Source organism: Pseudonaja textilis, chromosome 2 (genome assembly GCF_049901715.1).
Source record: "Pseudonaja textilis isolate UNSWEBS1 chromosome 2, rPseTex1.2, whole genome shotgun sequence".
Taxonomy (NCBI): domain Eukaryota; kingdom Metazoa; phylum Chordata; class Lepidosauria; order Squamata; family Elapidae; genus Pseudonaja; species Pseudonaja textilis.
Genome location: NC_141991.1, coordinates 76,873,941 through 76,895,487, shown reverse-complemented (window position 1 = coordinate 76,895,487; position 21,547 = coordinate 76,873,941). Strand labels below are relative to the sequence as shown.

The window sequence follows — 21,547 nt, the reverse complement described above, 5'->3', positions numbered from 1 at the left end:
GATTTTAAGTATGTGGGGATCTTCCTGCTTGTTTTTCTTACATACTTCTCTCTGACACTAACACAATCATCACTAGCTCTCTAGCTACACAGGCTGACCTTTACTAATTACTTTCAGGAAGTCCTGGTGTTCACATATTGTCAAGTAGCCACAGGCTCCTGAATGCTGCCTGGGCTAGGGAATGCCATAAGCTTTTCAAACCTTCATACCTGAAGTAGCCAGCTGGTACAGAACATTGGTCCAAAATGCCATATTCTTTGTGTTCTGTGAATTGATTGTTCTGGAGAGAACGGGGGACTCTCAGTCTGCTCCAATTTGTTACTTGAAATAGCTTCCTTTAGCCTAACAGTAGTCCCACTTTGATCTGTTAATGATCCCCAGCCATCATGTAAATATAATTTTTATGTCCAGAAGCAATTACCATTGGCCAACCTTGAAGAAGAAGAGGAAGAACACATACATGCATAGATAAAGTTTTACTATTAATTTATTCAAGGGAGCTGAAAGTCTGGTTGACAACATTGGAGTTTATGATGTCCTCCTATTCATTGCTTTAGATGGTAAGGTTCTGTGCCTATTTTCAAGGTAACTCAGCGATAACAGTAGTCAGTTTCAGCAGAAACTTCTCAGACAATTGACACAACAAATCTAGATAAGAATTTTATGGCATATTAAAATTAAGCCATCATAAATAGTCAATTATCAAGAGGAAGAGTGTAGTCACCTGGATTTCTTTTACCAACATTCCTCCCTCCCCACTTCCTCCCTTCCCTTTTGCTTTTTTCAGACCCGGAATTATATTACTATTGGATGTAATTGACATCTCTCTACTGAGAAGCAGCTCTGAACATACATACAACTAATGAAAAGAAAGCTTTTTAAAAATGGAACAAAAATAAAAACAAATGAGGACATAAATTAAAATTGACAAATGGTAATGTCCTTTTGACTTTTCAGTCTAAATTTTTTTTTTTAAATGTTTGCTAAATACCCCAAAGAGAAAGTGGATTGGCAATAATGGTAAAAATCAAAAGCCATTCAAAACAGAACTAAGAATATATATGGAAAATTAACTGGGTATGCCATCTGACTAATCTGTTTAGAGTAAGTATTTTCTGTCCATCTCTTTATAAAGCCTTTTAAATAATATTTTTAGGAATGTGGTTGCAAAATTGATTTCCCTCCCACACAAAAATTAAATAAATTTTATCTTTTTGCTTGTTTACTTTTAGCCAGTGACAAACAATAGATTTAGAAAGATGTCTTTAGTACACATGCCTATTTTACATCCACTAAACCCCACTGACTTCAGGGAACTTACTTGCAGGTAAAAGTGTACTACTTACAGATTTGTCTGAAAATAATTTCCATTGGCCTATATGTCATTGTACAATTAATCATATTGCTTGTCCTTAGTCTCTGAAAATAGAACTGTTTGAAAATATAAGAAAATGATTACATCACTCTGCCATCAGTGTAATTTGCTCAACTGATTTGCCTTTTTAAATCTGCACTCTTTCACTGAGTTTCTCCTCTTCCAAAAAGCATGGTGAAATTCTTGTAGACAAGGACAGTGTATGTTCCACAAAGAAGTTCGAAATTTTCACACTGGATGTTTAGATAGAAATGATATGGCTGGCCAAATCTGTACAAGTTATTTTATAAGATCAGTCTGCTTAGGGAAAAGAATTGCTTACAAGGTCATGTTAGTATAACTTGAACATATGTTTTAAGGACATAAAAATGTGCTAAGGATTTGTGTCAGAACAGATTTGCGACATCTGCTGACGCGGACTCCACCACAGGATAGTCATGAGCACTGAATGAGATCCATCTTTTTCCAATTAAAAACCCCACACAAATACACACATCTGTTGGGAGAAGTACAGCTGACAAAGAAAGATATGTTTCTGAAAGTTATATGCTGAAATTGGGAATAAAGGAGTCTCCTGTTTACATTTATGCAATGAACCACAAAATCAGGACCATTTGCATCTATTTATTTATTTATAAAATGAATTGGACACCTATCTTACCTCAGGATAAGTCTGGGTGGCTATTTGCATATGAGTATAGACCAGTTTCACATCTTAAGAAAGATAGTAAAACAAAATAAGAGTTTTGTTTTCACAGAATTTTAAACCAAAATGTACAGTAAAACAGATTTGTTTTGCATTGATTCCCTCGGCCCTAAAAATATACAATTGTACCCAGGTGGCTGTGAACTAATTTAAAATAAAAGTGAAACTTTAGAACTTTATAAGCATCAAGAAAATTTGGATTTTAACCAGAGTTGCAAGTGTATGCAATCAGTGTGATTTGAAGGCTTATAGATTTTTCTGACTGATGAAAACAAACCTTGTCCTTCTATGCCATGCTGTGATTTAATTTGCTTAGATTACTTCATGAAATGATATGAGTATTGCTCTCTGACTCAAGGACTAAAAATGATATTGATATGTGGGAAGTGAATTCCATTTCAAGAATGAGAAAGGTCTTTTGCTGTGTATAAAAATAAGTTTAACTAAGTAATAAACAGAATAGTCTACCTGTGAAATGAAAGCAATGAAGGTCTAACTTTGGCTAACCTTTTCATGATTTATTTCAAGGATTTTATTTAAGTACAACTTTTAGAGAAGGGTGTGAAGAAGGACACTATCAAATTCTTTACTAAAAGGTGATCATTTGAAGAAATGAACCATGAGCACCTAACCATTTTTATACTGACTGCTCTTCTTTTTTTCACTTCCTAATTTAAGAAATTGGACACCTGCTTCCTTGCAGGTGGTACCTGCAAACTGCTGTTCCTTTCAAAGGCAAGTGGGTTTTTAAAACCTCCTGCATGGAGTTAAATAGTACCTTTTAATCCTCATAGGTGTACTTCCAAGCTATTAGAGAAAAGTAATTGACTTATTCATACGAGAAACATCTTTGGTGGCACTGCCTGATAAATATGAAGACAAGGAGGGTTGCATTTGGGAGATACATTTGTGAGTGGTCCATTTAGGTGAACTTTTTCTGTTTTTAATTAAACAGAGCAGGGCACATTGTGACCTGAATTGGAGAACAAATTTCTGTTTTCTTTACAAGTTCCTATGTAATTCAGATTTATTTTTAACAGCAGCCGCTCTATAATAGTCTACCAAATGATTTTGTGACACGCGGGTCAAAGTAATTAACTATTTCCAAGTGTTATGTCAAGGGTGTTCAGCCCACTCAAAACCAGAACTTAATTAATTTCAGTGCAAGAACAGCCTGTCATGGATCATGTGATCTCCATGTCTTTGAAAACATGATTAGTTGAATCTGTCAAGCTGCAATTGGAACCTCATGACATCATAATAAAATAATTTTATTTTATCTTGTAGCAGCTTGCCACTGAGTTTGAAAGAAAGTTTAAATGGAGTTTGATTTACATAAAAAGTCCTCCTTCTAATATCAAATAAATATCAAACCATTATTTTATAGCCTAAAAGAGCATTCAGATCAGATGAAAACTTTATCACATTGTAATGGATCAGGTGTTGTTTCCTCATGCTTAGCTTTACATTAGAAGTGGGCAAGATTTTGGATGCCAAGGCCCTTCTCCAGGGCATTTTGAGTGATATTATAAATCTCTGCAATTAATATAAACTATTCGTAGCAGTGCTTATCATGGTCAAACAATAGGACATTTACAGTATTTATATCTTCAATGTATTTTGTAACTATTGTTAAATTATGTGAAACAATGCTTTAATTCAATGCTTTCACCGGGAAATGTTCTATGTCACAATTTGTAAACCATGAATTATGTCTGCATAGCAAAGAATGTAACTAACTGAAATAGTGAATTTTCATATCAAATTTTACAACTCCAAGATATTGCATAGTGCAATGTAGCTTCTCCCTGTTTTAGAAAAACATTGCAAAACTACCATCAGAGCATCAGATTATCCCAAACTATTGTGGTTGTAAATATCTGGGAATATTTTAGGAATGGCAGCGCAGTTGACCAGGAATGTTGTTTTTCTAACTAACTTAGGGCATTGATATGAAAAATGGATGCTAACTTTTTTGTCAAAGCCTATAGAACTGTTCTCATAGAATTGGACACTCATTTCCCTTAAACAAAATGTACAGTATGTTGGAGACTCTCATTCTACCGATTTGCTTGTCAAATTTATTTATTTTCTTGGTTTTTTATGCATGAAGTGGAGCAATCTCCAAATTCTTTAAACTTAGGCCTTCTGTCAAAAAACCTTGCAGCAAATCACTGACATTGTTTATTTATGCTCATTCCGACTATAGGTTCTATGAAGAAAAGTTGTAATTATGAATATATAAGAAATTTCCTCTGCATTTATAAGGAAGACACTTATACACCAATGGTTTGGCTGAGCAATTTGTATGACTACCAGACTCCATTTGTATTGGTTATCTGTACAATGCAACTCAAGATTTATGAAGTATATGGCATAGAGTGGATGTTTGCAGGACCATTTGTCTCCAATTATCTCTGCCTGTCTGGGAAGATACAACAGGTTTGGCATGCTTTGGGTCCCATCTATTAAGCAACATCATTTTACTGGATCAAGAGGCATTCTTTCTTTGTTGCTGCATCTGCCTTCTTCAATACATTTCCCCCCAAATTCACCTAGCTTCAACTTCAGCCTGCCTATTTTCAAGAAAGCTTTGAAGAGTTGGCTGTTGCCAAGGCATTAGACCAGGGTATTAGGTGAACCCTTAGTTGAATTTGAATTGCTTATGGTTAACTAGTTTTCCCCTACCTCCCACATAGTCATTTGTGCTTCTATTTAACTTGTTTATATTTTTAACCCTTGTTAAGCCCATAAGTTTGTATGGGTAGGCAGCTATAGAAGTTGAAATAATACACAGTATCTGGTCTTTCTTTGATCAAAAATCTACATAAGACCCTCTTCCCCAACACACACACACTTGTTATGGGAGGTGCAACCATGTATGTTTCTAAAATAATGTACAAAAGGGAATAGTTTCATTTACAAAGATAGCTTATATTAGTTGAATATACATCAAAAAGCCTGTATCTGGGAAATTTATCTTTAACATCAATATAGGGAAAATCTTTGAGAAATATTTTTAAAAAGTAAATAAATGGAAACTAATCTAAGTACTGATAGAGGAATAAATACAATCAGATAGGTTGGCTGTATATTAGTCTACCTATTCTTAATGGTACCATTTTTATTCCCCCCCCACCATTCCACTATTTGTTGATTTATCTTTGGTATTCATACTTCAGTGTATGACCTTATCTCACGGATACAGTTTTAAAATTGCCATGATTATTATTTCAATTTTCTGATGGAAAGTTACCAGCTTTCTAACTGAACATATTGACATGCTTTCATTTAGGATCAGATACTTTTTCCTCAGTTAAATATTGACTAGGATTAACATCTATCTTCAGAAGGATAAAAATGGCTGTTAAATCAATATCACTGAATTTGAGTTGGATTGCTATTACATGATATTTTTCAGAATGATATCCAGCCACCAAGTTCACCCTGCAAAAATTGGCTCTCAACATTCATTATAGCCTTTTTATATTAATTTCTTTGGGGGGAATTCTTTTTAAAGCTAGAGTTAAGTAAAAAAGAAATATAGATGGAATTCCATAGAGGCTATTTTAAAAAAATAATGATGCTAACCACACATTTTCTGATTGTATTTCATGGGTAATTATCTCTCATTGCGCTTATAAAGACCTTTATCTCAGATGCCCAAATCAAATAAGGTAGTTGTCTATATAGGGGTAAGGGAAACTCCCTCTTATTCTCCTCAGGTATTAAAAACAATGACACTTCACCAATGTTCAATTTGTCAATGAACCAAAATCTTTAGAGATTCAGAATCATTAACCATGATTTTTTAATATGTTTGATGGCCACAAAGGCTATTCCAACTTTCATTGAGAAAAAAAAAAATCAATAGCTGCATTGGAAGGTGCAAAAATATTAATTTAAAACAGGGCTGTCAAACTCCTGACCCACAGCCAGATGGATCATGTACTAGCCATGCCCATGCCCGGTTTAGCGAAGGGGAAAATGTCCCAATGTCATGCCACCATGACAATATGAGTTTGACACCTCTGATCTAAGGAGTTGAAAGCTACAATTAGATACAATCAATTCACTGGTAACTCATGTAGTACAGTAGTTATAGTAGAGGTTTAGATGGGGTGAATGATTTTCTTGAATCAGGTAATCTTGACCCAGCCAAGAAATTAACCTTGAGCCGATCATCATCCTTTTGTTTATTTTTGGGTTGTTATGAGGGTAAGATAGGGGATGTACTATATATACGTTCTGAGCCCTTGGAGGAATGGTAGAACTTGAATGTAACAAATAAATATAGGAATAAAGATGAATTATTTAAAAAGCAACATATATTTTCCCACAACTACCATGAAAAAAATTCTATGATTTACCAAAAGGATTAAAGTAGTATAGGACCACTACTAAGTAGTGCCAAATACAGATGAACAGACAAGTAGATATGATACCAATTGAAAACCTGTTGGTTTGTATCTCTTCTGTTTCTTTCCTATCTTTTGACTTCATATTTTCTCAACATTTATGCAGCAATTCTTTACAGAGAGCATCATTTCCTTTGCTTGCTACTGCTTGATCTTCTCTTTCATTTGATCTCAATGAGCATGGCAACTCTACTGATGGGGGAAAAAAAGAACATTTCCCATATGCACAATAAAGATCCTATTAACAATCCCCAAGTTCTTTCACAATTTATCAGTTGGTTTGTTCTGTAATCTTCCTTTTACATTCTAGGAATTCAATTCCTACCTGCTTTCTTTTTCCATGCAATTATTTTGATGAAATAATACACATCGCCTCCTTAGACGTAGCAAAAAGAGAGAAAATAATGCAGTGTGCCAAGCTGAAATGCATCACCAACCTGTATTTTTTTTTCAACCCATCTGGGGAGAGGAGTAAGAATAATACAAAGCAGTCTGAACAGACTCCCCATTCTTGTTATTTTTTTCACTAAAAAATCTTTTGCTGCTGTGCTCTTTTTTAAAAATATCTGTTATTCTATATCTTTCATCTTTGTACATCCTGGATGTATTTCAGTTAACTGTATATACCTCCTACACAGACAATAGTTATGCTGGCTTGCAGGATGCCTTTAGAGTACAAAGCTTTCTTTACCTTAAATAATGGGCACTTGCTTGAGATAAAACTGGGGTTTTCACTGACTTTTGACATATTGGCCATGATGTCCATAAACTATGGGCTACTATCCTCACTATTATCAGGTCCTGCTGCATGTGGCATGGATACAAAAACAGTTGGATGCCTAATTTAAATGGTCTAAAATGTTACTAAAAAATGTTATGTGAAAGCCTGGATTGACCAAACTCATAATGGATACCAGTAGTCAATATAGATGGGGCCATCTAGTGATGATTGCAGTATAAGAAAAATTATGAAATTATGGGGAGTAAATGGTAAAGAGAATGAATTAACAAATGGAAAGAAAAAAAAAGTAGGTCTGTGCAACAGAAAAAAAAAAAGATGTTATACAAAGATGTTAGATTTTCAGGATTATATTCTAATGATTAAATACAAAAATGTCAATTTATAAGTCTTGTTGAGGTAATTCCCTGTTAGGAGAATGAGCATACACAGGGAGACGTAGTGAGAGGAGTGAAGAAGAACACACACACAGCACACAGCCACACTGTATAGTAAAATGTAGGTTTTTACTTCCAGTAAAACGGTTAAGCAAAGTTCAAAACAGTCCAAGTCATTCACGGTTAAAGCAGTCAGTTTTCAGTCCAGGGATAATCCAATAACAAAGTCCAGTATCAAAAACAGTTTTCAGTAACAGACTTACATCAAACCCAAGAAGAACTATGATCAGTCAATAGGGAAAAATGTAGGAACTGCAACACTCTCAGCAACAGGAGAACCGGACTAAACAACCCAGGTTTCTGGCTCCATCTTATGGCCATTTGAGGAACCACACCCAATTACAATTTTAGCATTCCCTTAAAGAGACAGTATTAAAATGTCTGTCCTGGTTTATATATTTTCCAACCCAACTGTCAGGTGACTTACATTCCGAACAAGTCTAATTTCGAATAAAGAGCTAAAATTTGAAAGTATAAACATCATATACCAGAGGTCTTCAAACTTGACAGCTTTATCACTTGTGGACTTCAACTCCTAAAATTCCTCCTCCAGTCATGTTAGCTCAGGAATTCTGGGAGTTGAAGTCCACAAGTCTTAAACTTGCCAAGTTTGAAGACCCTTGTCATATACATTGATATTATATAAGTTGTTGTCAATGTGTATAAAAGTAGCAACTCATAGGTTGATGTTAATTACATGTTATTCTCCAGTAGAGCAAAGATGACAAACAAGCAAGTTGTGGAATGTATAAAACCAGATATGTTACTGGAATGCAAAATCACAACAGAAGAGAAGAGAAGAGAAGGGAAGGGAAGGGAAGGGAAGGGAAGGGAAGGGAAGGGAAGAGAAGAGAAGAGAAGAGAAGAGAAGAGAAGAGAAGAGAAGAGAAGAGAAGAGAAGAGAAGAGAAGAGAAGACTTGGAAGAGACCTTGGAGGTCTTCTAGTCCAACCAACTGCTCAGGAAAGAAATCTTATACCATTTCAGACAAATGGTTATCCAATCTCTTCTTTAAAACTTCCAATGTTTGAGCATTCACAACTTCTGGAGGCAAGTTGTTCCACTGATTAATTGCTCTAACTGTCAGGAAATTTCTCCTTAATTCTAGGTTGCTTCTCTCCTTGATTAGTTTCCATCCATTTATTGTCCTGCCCTCAGGTGCTTTGGATAATAGCTTCATGTGATCTTGATTCTATCCTTCTTAATGCAGCCTAGAACTATGTTGGCTTTTTTAGCAGCTGTAGCACACTGCTGACTCGTATTTAAGTGATTGTCCACTAGGGCCCCAATATCAGTCTCACAGTTCCTACTATTAAGTGAGGCACAATCTATACTGTATCTGTGTATTTTGTTTTTCTTGCCTAAATGTAGAACCTTACTTTTTTCACCATTGAATTTCATTTTGCTAGATAGCGCCCAATGTTCAAGTCTGTCAAGACCCTTCTGTATCTTAAGCCTATCTTCTGGAATGTTGGTTATTCCTGCTAGCTTGGTGTCATCTGCAAATGTGATGAGTTCCCCATTTATCCCCTCATCCAAATAATTAATGATTGATTCTACCTTATTTATTTCAATCATGTCATGAAATCAAACCTACTGGAAAAGGTAATTCTGCTTGGAATGATCAGTGGTAAAAGGAAATGAGGCCACCAAACACACAATGGCCAGACACCATCCAACCCAACACCATCCGAAGCATAAAGCAGCTGAAAGAAGCTGTGCAAGATTGAAAAATGTGGAGAGAGATGCTCCATAGAATCAATCAGACATGATTAAACAGATAGTGTCATCATCATCAAGCTGCAGTGAATGATGATAATGGCAAAAAGTAGAGATGGGTTTTGAGAAAAATTGTGTAATATTTTGACTGAATGCAATCCAGAATCAGTCTATTCACATGCATATACGGAAAAGGAATTAATATCTATCTAAATGCACCATTGATTGGTGGCTTATGATAAAAGGTTGACAGAATTAATGAAGAAAACTTTTTTTTCTAGTGATGAGAGAGGATCATGGAAAAAGCTAGGCAAGAAGAGGAACAAAGGGGAAGAAATGAGAAGAAAAATAGAATATCTGCAGGAAAAGAAAGCATGCTTCGTAAATTAAAAAAAGTATTAGTAGGTAAATTATCTCCCACAGAATGAATAGGAACTTGACATTAGGAAAGAGGATGTAGAAGCTGCTTGGAACAGAATGAAAATAATTATGTTACAGAGTGCCAGAGAAATATCTGGAGTTATGCTAATGAGAAATACAAAAAAGAATGATCAGCAGAATGATGGAGTGAATGAGGTTGTGGAATGAAGTCAAAATAATATCAGAATTGAATACTGCCAAAAACGAGAATGAGAGAAACGTATAATGGGTATATAAAAATATATAAAGAAGGGTTGCTGGAACTGGGTATGTCTAGACTGATGAAAACAGGACTAGGGATGATATGATAGCAGTGTTCCAGTATCTCAGGGGCTGCCACAAGGAAGAGGGAATCAAGCTATTCTCCAAAGCAGCCAAGAGCAATGGGTGGAAACTAATTAAGGAGAGAAGCAACTTAGAACTAAGGAGAAATTTCCTGACAGTTAGAGCAATTAATCAGTGGAACAGCTTGCCTCCAGAAGTTGTGAATGCTTCAACACTGGAAGTTTTTAAGAAGAGATTGGATGATAGTTTGTCTGAAATGGTATAGGGTTTCCTGCCTAAGTAGGGGGCTGGACTAGAAGACCTCCAAGGTCCCTTCCATCTCTGTTATTCTATTCTATATAGTGAAAAATGTAGTTGCAAAGAATGCAATCAAAGAGATCACATAACAATTTAAATTAAGCAAGACAGAGAAACTGCAGAAGTATTTTGATATTATATATTTAAAAAAAATATTTTCAGAATGGGTGAAAAGGGCTAACTAAATAACCATCAGGAGAATGGATGAAAGTTAAAGGAAAAAGGATGAAATTATTTGGGATGGAACTGACATCACAAAATACTGGAAGGATTTTTGTTTTTTTTTACAGATTTATCTCAGTGTTATGTTGAAGAGTGACATGGAAATGGATGCTATCAATGCTGGTGCCAGATCCATTGTCTAAGAGCTTTCTTCTGTCCTCTTTGTTATAAAGAAATGAGAGCTGAATAAGTCAAGAGAAACATAAAAACACATTAAATATAGTGTCAAGGGGTTACTTAAAAGGTAGGTATTGTAAAGCAAGAAGAGATGAGTTGGAGAAGTGCTGAATGAACATGAATTAAATGCAAATGTGAATAAATGCTTTGGCCATATTAAAACAATGAATGATGACTGGATGAAAAACTAAATTTATAATGGAAAAATAAAGGTCAAGAGAAGAAGGAGAGGCTAATAAAGCAGAGGTGGGCTGCACTTTCATTGACAAGGGGTTCGCTGATCATGAGCACGCACAAAGCTTTCAAGAAGAGACAGGACTGCCATCTGTCAGAAATGGTATAAGGTCTCCTGATTTGCAGGGGTTTGGACTAGATGACCTACTAGGTCCCTTCTAACTCTGTTAATCTGTTAAAAATAACATCTAGTTATGGCAAAGCCCAGACATAAAATGTTTGCCAGGACTTGCAAGCCTTTGCTTATATTACCCTGAAAAAGATGAATCCTGATGGTGTAATATAAAGCAGCATCATTACATTTATCAATAACATCATTTACCTTATCTCCTCTCCTTAAAGTCAGTTCTTTTCTTAATTCTGAATGTTTAAAAAGATACTATGCAGATAGTCCTTGACCTATGACTACAGGTGAGCCCCAAATTTACTAAATGAGGCAGTTGTTAAGTGAGTTTTGCCCCATTTTGTGACATTTCTTGCCATAGTGGTTAAGTGAAACCCTGCAGTTGTTAAGTTGGTAACATGGTTGTTAAGTGAATCTGGCTTCTCCATTGACTTTGCTTGTCAGTTGGCTGGTGGGGATGCGAGGCATCACAACACTGGCAGCTCTGCAGAAAAAGCAACTGACATTCAGGAGGCGAGAGCGAGCTGACGATGATGCAGGGTTGCATTGTGGCTCCACATCATAATGGGTTCCAGAAGGAAGGGACCCAATTTCCCTCATAGTGAAGCAGACTAAATTTCATTGTGTTACACAAGGCGCTGTGAGAGCAGTGGGCAGGCCATGGAGGCAGCAACAGCAAATGTACTGCGATGAAGGCAAAATACTGTTTCGCGCAAAGGCAAGTGCCTGTGTGCTTCGCCCCTGCACTAAGGTGAGAAACATGATGGAGAAACATGATGGAGCTGGGCTGGGGTAATGGCGTGAAAGGTGATTAATGACCCCAGGACACTGCTAACTTCATAAATACGAACCAGTTGCTAAGCATCCGAATTTTGATCATGTGATCATGGGGACATTGCAATGGTCTTAAGTGTGAAAAACAGTCAGCTCACTTTTTTCAGTGACGTAACTTTTTTTTTAACATATATTTTATTTGGGTTTTCATAAAAACATAATACAAATACATCCTTTTTTGAGAATAACATGATCCCGGGTTGTCACTTCTTCATACAGACACAAACTCAATTTCATATTCATCTTTGTGTTCTATTCCATATCTTATTACTATTTTAACATTTTCTTCATTTTTAAATTTTTTCCCCTCCCTTGGTTTTCTCAACTTTATTTTTAATTATCTCATATCTAAATTCAATTATATATCTTTTTCTAAGTTTCAATGTCTTTCCAATCATCATATTTATACTTTTGTCTGTTCTGTTTCAATTTCATATTATCTTTTCTCATTAAACAAATTTTCCCCTGTAGTTACTAATTGGAGTATGATGCCTTTATATCTTTTAATTTTATCCATTCAACTCTCTCTCTCTCTCTCCCCCTCCCCCCCTCTTTATTTATTTATTTATTTATTTTTTCTTAAGTTTTCGTGGGTATCTATATGTATGGTATTCACCTTTGTTCGGGTATTTTCCCATGTCATTACAGTTATGCTTTTAAAGTTGTAGCAACGTTTTGGCAGAATCTCATCTCTCATCAAGCTTGTGTATTGTGTTCGTCTGTGAGTCAGGCTTTCACAGCCGTTTCTGTTTTAAATTTGGTGCTAGCCTACTGCCATGTTAGATGAAGAAAAAACCCATTCTAACACAGCATTTCCCCACATAAAATTACTTGATCATTAAAGATGGCTTCTTCTTTTTCCCAGTCTTCTTGTTCTACAAGCATTTCTTGTTGTTTCTTATAGTTCCAGATCTCCATTTCTAAAAATTGAAATACGAAGCCAAAAGAACCTCTTCCTTCTTGTGCATCTTCTTTATGTTTTTTAAGTTCAATTTTCAGTTCTTCTAAAAGTGATGCCATTTTAAACACTTTTAAACAACCACCCGATTGATTTTAATCATTTAAATCCAATAGCCAACAATCCAAAAATCACCAAGTAATCCAAATAATCCAAATCTGTTTCTTCTTGGTTCTTTTTTCCACTTTCTCTTCCTGGGGTTCTATTATTTTGTTACAAAGTTTCAGTTAGAATGTATCTTTTAGGAATCTTGTTAAGGTTTCACTATAAGTTCCTTTTAGTTCCAGGCAGTCTCCTCCATTTTTCCAGATCCTGCCCTTTTATTCTTTCCTTTTCTCTCCTTTCCTGCTTTGAAAGGTTTTTGAGTATCCAAAAGTCTTTATTATCCCTTTGACATTTTATTTTCAGCTTAAATGCCTATTAATGTCAAAGTGGATTTTTGTCAATTTCTTATTTAAATCTCCTAGCTGTCAGTATAAGGAAGGGAAGAAAAAAAAGCCAAATCCTTTCCCTTCCCTCCCTCCTTCACTGCTTCAAAGTCTTCTTTGGGAACAATGTTATTTTTTATAGTTCAAATTCCAGGGTACCTTACGTTGTTGCTTTTTCAGTTTAACCTGGTCAACCAAAACTTTCTCTTCTTACCTTCTTCCTGCACATTCTTTTCTGGTTGAGTTCTTCTTTGAGGTGGCCATTTCTGACCACCTCTGCAACCTCCTTCGAGAAAGGGAGTAATATCCAGCTGAGGAGGAGAGATGTGGTTCTCCTCGACCCTGCTGCCAGTCTCCCCACTCTTCACCACCTGTATGGGATGGCTTAGCCCTGAATCCAGCCATCTCGAGGTGCTCCAGCGGCAAGCATGGATCGAAACTGTGCATGATCACGGATTTCAGTCTGTCACTGAAGAAGCTCAAACCGGAAGTCAGTGACATTGTAACTTTGAACATTCACTAAAAGAATGGTTGCAAGTCAATGGCCAGCTGTACTTAGTATAATTTGATAAGGTTTGCAACTAACTTGTTCAGAACCAATTTTGCAACTGGAACATTCCAGGCTACTGTTCTTAAATGTGAGGATATGAAACAGAGAGAGCAAGTTTGGTCTAATGACTAAGGCACCAGACTAGTAAGTGGGAGACCATGATTTCAAGTCCTGCCTTAACCTTGAAAGCCAGGGTGAGTTTGGCCTGGTCATTCTCTCTCACCCAATCCACTTCACAAGATTGCTGTTGTGGGAAAAATAGGGGAAGAAAGTGAGTTGGATATGTTCACCACCTTGAGTTATTTGTAAAAATAATCAAGGCAGGTTTCAAATTATTTAAATAAATACATGTAACTGCAGGTAGTCTTCATTTATTGACTACAGTTGGGACCAGGAACTTGGTTGTAAAATGAAGCAGTTGCTAAATAAAATTTTGTTTACATTCTTAACACTCTTTCCTTTGCTTTACTGCAAAGAGCATCAATGTGAGGATTGGTCACAGAGTTACTTCTTCATCATTATTGTAATGAACAGTCACTATATGGGCAGTCGGTAAACAAGGACTACCTGCACACCTTGACTTCATACTTGAATTCCAATATTTGCATGTAATCTTTCAAGTACAATTGGCAATATACTGTTATCAATGTTTTTCTCATAACAGTCCTGCCTGAAGTCATTTCTATTGCATGAAACTTACTTTACTTTCTCTTTAAGCTAACAGAAATCAGACCTCTTGATTACTTTGTGGCCACAGCCATGACTTGCTCATGTCAGTGATTTCTCAATCAAAGGTAAAATAGGCAAAATATTCCAGTATTTGTGTTCTATCACTCAATTCTGAGTCTCCCATTTCATTTTAAATGTGAGTTATATCCCTTCTCATTTCTATTTTAGGGTTTTGCCTAATTAAACCTTAGAAAAGCATGAGTTTAAGCCCATCTGAACACATTTAAACTATCTGGGTACTGATGAAAGGCATTTATCGTGGACTTCTGGTTTGAAGGGCTTTGGCGACAGACAGAAATCCGTGATCATGCACGGTTTCTGTCTGGGATTGCCGCTGGAGCGCCCCGAGCCGGCTGGTTTTGGGGCTAAGCCACCCCATAGAGGTGGTGAAGTGGGGGTAGACTGCCAGCAGGGTCGAGGAGAGCTGCATCTCTCCTCCTCAGCTGGTCATTACTCCCTTTCCCGAAGGCGGTTGCAGTGGTGGTCAGAAATGGCCACCACAAAGAACTCAACCAGAAAAGAATGTGCAGGAGGAAGATAAGAAGTGAAAGTTTTGGCTGACCGGGTTAAATTGTAAAAGGAACAACCAAGGTACCCTGAAATTTAAACTTACAAAAAATAACTCCCAAAGAAGAGTCGGAAGCAGCAAAGGAAAGTGAAAAGGGAAAGGTTTGGCTTTTTTTTACTTCTCTCTCCTTCCCTATACTGACAACTAAGAGACTAAAATAAGAAATCAGAAAAATTCGCTTTGACATCAATAGGCAATTAAGCTGAAAATAAAACAAAATGCCAAAGGGATAATAAAGATTTCTGGACATTAAAAACTTTCTTATTCATAAATAGGAAGGGAAAGAAAAAGAATAAGGGCAGGATCTGGAAGAGGGAGAAGACTGCCTGGAATTAAAAAGAATTTAAAGTAAAACTTCAACAAGACTTCTAAAAGATTACTTTGCAACTAAATAGTAACCCCAGGAAGAGAAAGTGGGAAAAAAAGAGCAAAAAAGAAACAGCTTGCATGTATTTGGACTATTTGGTGATCTTTGGATTTTTGGTTATTATATTTGAATGACTAAAATCAATCGGGTGGTTGTTTAAAAATTTATACAATGGCATCACTTCTGGATGAATTGAAAATGGAACTTAAAAAGTACAAAGAAGATGCACAAGAAGGAAAGGGTTCTTTTGGCTTTGTTTTTCAATTCTTAGAAATGGAGATTTGGAACTATGAGAAACAACAAGAAACGACCGCAAAACAAGAAGACTGGGACAAAGAAGAAGCCATCTTTAATGAACAAGTAATTCTATGTGGGAAAGAAAAAGGAAAGGGGGGAAAGAGAATGGAGAATTTAAGACTTAAAAAAAACAACCAAAGAAAAGAAAAATAATTCGAAAAATAAGTATAATACTGGAAAGCAACAGAAGAGGGGAATACAGAAGAGAGAAATAGAGGTAGAGAGACAAGGGGGTAAAAAGGGGAGAGAGAAGAAGAGAGGGAAGAAGGAAAGGAAAAGAAGTTACAAAGGACCGGGGCAAGATACAGAGAAACAGGACCTATTTAGAGATAATGGGTGAAAATCTAACTGAAAAGGGGATTCTGTAAAGGTACATAAGATTGTATTGTTATATTAGTAATAGAAATAACTTTAGAAAATTGGAAACAACGTATGATTAAAATGAGGGATAAAATAGTGTAATTTAGTGAAAAGTTTGTGAATAAAATAAGTGAAATAAAATAAATGAGAAAATTGAATTAGGAAGGAACGGGAACATTTTAATTAGTTAATGTTTTATAAAATATAAGTGAAGAGGGGGGGAATTAACTATGGAAAGCTTATAATTGTTCCCATAGAAGTATGATATTTAATTGAAAAGTAATGTTAAAGATGTTAAGACTTTAATGAATATTAATATTAATGTTAGAATTGAATTGGAATGGAATGTTGTTTTAATTATATATATTTATAATTTTTTTTCTTTTTTTAAGAATACAGTGTGTATTTTAAGAATGTACCAAGCAGAATCTGAATGGAAGTTATGTATTATATTGAATGTTACAACTTTAGGGAAAAGATATAAAGGCGTCATACTCCAATCAGTAACTACAGGAGAAATTTTGTTTAATGAGAAAAGATAATAGATAATTGAAACAGGACAGACAAAAAATATAAATACAATGATTTGAATTGAGATGAGATAATTAAAATAAAATTGAGAAAATTAAAAGAGGGAGAAGCTATGTAGAATAGTAAAATGTAAAATAGTAATAAGATATGGAATAGAATATAAAAATGAGCATGAACCTGATTTTGTGTCTGTACGAAGAAATGTAACCCAGGATTATGCTGCTTTCAAAAAAGATGTTTTGTTTGTATTTTTTTTCTCTTTGTGAAAACTCAAATAAAATTTACAAAAAAGAAAAAAGAAAGGCATTTATCGTTATAAGCTGAGGTTGTAGTCTGAATGAATGCATCTCAAGGCAGCACCAACAAAAACTCCTTGTCTTGCTAAGGTATCCTCTCCATCCAACCACCAAGCATGTAAGTTGTACTTAGACATTAAGTAAGCATGACATATCTAGTTTCTAGGTTTTATGAACCACATTTCACTAGAATCAGAAAGGTACCTGGCTCCAAATAGCACAAAGATAAACAGAAGCAATGGTCAAGATGCACTTCTCACAGTCCAAAAACAAAAAACCAACAGTGTCAAAGAATACCCAGAACTAAGGAAACAGTCATGTAAATAGGAGTGTTCATGCTTTAATTTCAATACTTGCAATCTTTCAAGAAAAATTAGTAATATTCTGTTATCACTGTCTTTCTCCTAACAGTCCCGCCTTAAGTCATTTTAAGGCTGAATAATAAACCGATAGTGACTAAACATTAAACTAAGGCTTTAAAAACAGTTTTAAAGAATGAACTTTTCAGTCTCTCTTTCACTCTTTACTTTTTAATAAAACACAGACAGCCACTGTGATTTTTCACAGCAAGTGTTTTTTTAAACAGCCTGTAAAATATGTATCTTATTACAACTGGAAAATCTCAAAATATTATGTTCTGTCAACCTGTCAAGTGGAAATTCCTTTCTCAGCAATAAAGTTGTAGAAGAAAACAAGGTTGAAATCAGATTTCCTGTTACTGACTTATTTTATACAGACATTTTTTCCTTTAAAGGAAGAATATATTGCATATATATTTCAGATGGCTTGCTCAAGTCAAGGTCACAACTAAAGAATGCACGTGTGTGTGTGTGTGTGTGTGTGTGTGTGTGTATTTGTAGATTTTCACAGGTACTGGTATGTAGGTTTAGGTGTGTTCGGGTTTTTTCCCGTGTAAGATTAAGAGTATCTTGGTGATGTTTCGGCACGGTCCCACTCGCCATCCTCAGGCTGGTGCTTTCGGCTTTGTGCTTGCACTGGCATGAAGCCGAAAGCACCAGCCTGAGGGTGGCGAGTGGGATCTCGCCAAAATGTCGCCGAAATGTCACCAAGATACTCTTAATCTTACATGGCAAAAGACCCAAACACACCTAGACCTACACACACACACACACACACACACATATATATGTGTGTGTGTGTGTGTGTGTGTGTGTGTGTGTGTATGTATGTATGTATGTATGTATATGTATATGTATATGTATATGTATGGCATTCAGCTTTGTCGGATATTTTCCCACGTCATTGTAGTTGTGCTTTTAAAGTTGTAGCAACGTTTCAGCAGAATCTCATCTGCCATCATCAGGCTTCTGAGAAGCCTGATGATGGCAGAAGCCTGATGCTGGCAGATGAGATTCTGCCGAAATGTTGCTACAACTTTAAAAGCACAACTACAATGACAATAATATATATGCTGCAGGCCAATAGACTTCCCTTCCAAGACTTCTGTTGTTTTCAGGAAAGCATGAAGTCCATTGTCATGAACAGTAGCTTCCTCTTCTGAAGCTTAATGGAAACTTTGTACATCAATTCCAGAAGAGTTGCAGCATGTCAAAAAATAGGAATATTTTCCTCCCAATCATCCTGGTCTCAGTCCTAATAGTGTTTTCCCCATGGCTACCATGTGAAAAAATGAAACCTAGACATAACCTTTGCATGCCTATACTAAACATATAGTCTAGTCTAGACCAAGGTTTTTTTGTGAGTGCACAAAAGCAATTAGACAAAATAAAGGTATAAGTATAGAAGTTTTCTACATTACCTTGAATTCTGTCTCAATGTTGGCTAGTCTTGCCAGCTCATTGCTTAACTCTAAAGCAGTAAGGACAGGGTCTTCACTAGATAGAGACAAATAAGCCGCACTTGCTAATCCTTTGTAGGCATTCATTCTTGATCGAGAATGACTGAATGAGTCTTTTCTTTGCTTCTCATTGCATTCATTGCATTTACAGAAGTAGTCATGAGGTCTTTCTATCCGTGCCCCTTTCAGTAACAATATATGAACAATTTCATATTCTTGGCAATGAGCAGCAAGTATAATAGGAGTAATATCATGGGAAAAGCGTGTTCCATCTTCATCATAAGCATAAAAATCGTCGTCTCGTAATTCTTGCTCGAGTGGGCTTAGAGTGAGACGCTGCCCTTGTGCAAAGGCTGGATGGTTCAATATTGCTTCCACAATCCGTACATATCCTTTACTGATGGCTAACAAGAGGGCATCTCCAACCCTTGCTAAATTGTCTTTCTTTAGAAGAAGTTCGGTGACCTCCAGATGTTCATTGCCAACTGCCAGTTGCAGGGCATTTTGTCCCATGTAATCAACACAATTGAAATTCAGTGTTTTGGATTCCTCTAGCATTTTCCGTACCACTGGGATGTTGCCATATTCTGCTGAGTCCAAGAAACGTTCTTCCTCAGATGTCAAATTGGTGCCTTTCTCATTGAACATGTAGGCAGGGCCTCGGATGGCCTGCCTCCTCCCTTTCTCCCGGAGGGTAGTGTGTCGCCGATGCATGTTTGTGGGATGAGGTGTTCAAGCCTGGGTGGAAATAATGGAACATAGTAAGACATAAATTGTTCATAATAATTTGATCTGCTGATCCACAGATTTTTCCATATTAAGTATCAAAGAGTGTTTGAAGGAATTAACTGTTCAATTGAAATGGATAGGTGCATGATTAGATTAGCCCTCTTACACAGCAACATTCAAATAGAGCATGTTTTACAGAAATCTGCTTGATTCCAGTATACCTGTTATAATTTTCAACTAGAATCACTGCTAGCTAAAGTTGAGAATAAATGGAGTGTTGCCAATTAATATAAGCATAAATAAAACCACTAAATATCAAAAATAAAGCTAGTAAGTCATCAAGCCCCGCCACCTGTATTTTTTATGAGATCCACATTTGTATATTTTGTTCCAAACCAAGTAGTTTCAAAGTCAGTAATTATTCTCTGAATGTGTAATGGTCTCTCATTTCTAAGTCCACAGTTCTATAAGTAACCTTCTTTAAAGGAATAAAATCCAAGGAGATGACACACCTTCAAGCCCTCACATGATCTTCCTCAGGAGAAAATGGTTTAGCAAAACTGCAAAAAGCAGGATGACAAGACACAATAAGCCAAAATCATACATTAAAGTTGAATGGAATATAAAAAGTCAAATGTATTGTACTGGACTGTACATCTGAGCTTAGGATGAAGGGGCCAATGGAACAATGGTGATAACAGTCATGCCAAAGGCTACAAGTGAATGGTTCTAATTGATACCATAATTTGAATGATATTTGTTCCACTAGAGTTTGTTTTCTTTTTATAACATCCTCAAAAAATATATACTTTATTGTTTATGTTTAGTATTGTATAACTTCTAATACACAGAGCTATCAAATTGGGTTTGAATTTTGAGTGAAGTCTTGAAATCTACACACAATGTTCAGGTCTTACAAGAAATTGAGTGGTTTTAGTAAACACACTACTACTACTTTGAATAACCCCAGCAGAAATTAATGCTGATGAAAAAAACACAAGACATAACCATTATTTTATACATGACATTATTTTTCAGATCCTTAGCGAGCTTACAAAATATTGCTGGAAACCTGAAAATGTAAAATAATTTATAAGCCACGCTGTCTCTTTGAAGTCATTAATCTGAGTTATTGATTCCTAAATTTGATCATATTTTCCCTGCAGAAATGTCATGCTTCCTTTTAAAAACAAAGATGACAAAATGACATACACACAAACATATATAAAAATGCAAATGTAAATATAAATATTTGATGAACAATTCATAAGAACTCCAAAATTTCATATCAGTTTACCAATGTACATTATTTTCCTGTTGCTGCCATTGAATGATCAAATTATTATCTAATCAATAGAAATACTTGTTTAGCAACTGAACACACAAATGCTCATCCACATGCATGACAGTGTGACATTTTCTTCAGGGTGTTTCCAATTCTCAGTCTAATGGAAGAAAAATTGCTTTCCATTTCTTGACCAAAGGAAGAATAAGTTACTGAACTATGTTGGACAGAGGGTAGATCAAAGTACATCCAGAGTAAATAATTTCTTCAGTGGCCTCTGATATCTCATGCCTTATTTAAACCCTAAGGGAAAGATCTAAGTTAATTCCATGAAAGAACCGTTTAACTTTGAAAAACACAGACAATCAGAGCAGTACAAAGTGACAGGAAGATGTAAAAATGAAAAAAAAAATCAGCATTAACTAGAGCAGCCAGCAGTATTTTGCAAATATAAAATACTTATTAGGAGTTTGGCAGGATATTAAGTTGAGATGATAGATAGAGAAACAAACAAATAAATAGATTGATTGGTGATGGAGAAGAAGAAGAAGAAGAAGAAGAAGAAGAAGAAGAAGAAGAAGAAGAAGAAGAAGAAGAAGAAGAAGAAGAAGAAGAAGAAGAAGAAGAAGAAGAAGAAGAAGAAG

The 21,547-nt window shown here is 35.7% G+C and overlaps 1 protein-coding gene across 1 annotated transcript in view; it reads right to left on the bottom strand.

Moving 5' to 3' along the window:
* The window catches only part of TRPC7 (transient receptor potential cation channel subfamily C member 7), a 130,168-nt gene extending 110,550 nt beyond the window's left edge, over positions 1 to 19,618 (bottom strand). Inside the window, exon 1 of the mRNA XM_087924357.1 lies at positions 18,851 to 19,618. Coding sequence (XP_087780483.1) covers positions 18,851 to 19,603 — 753 coding nt within the window. The 5' untranslated portion in view covers positions 19,604 to 19,618. The remainder of the gene's footprint in view (positions 1 to 18,850) is intronic.
* Between the last annotated feature and the right edge of the window lie 1,929 nt (positions 19,619 to 21,547).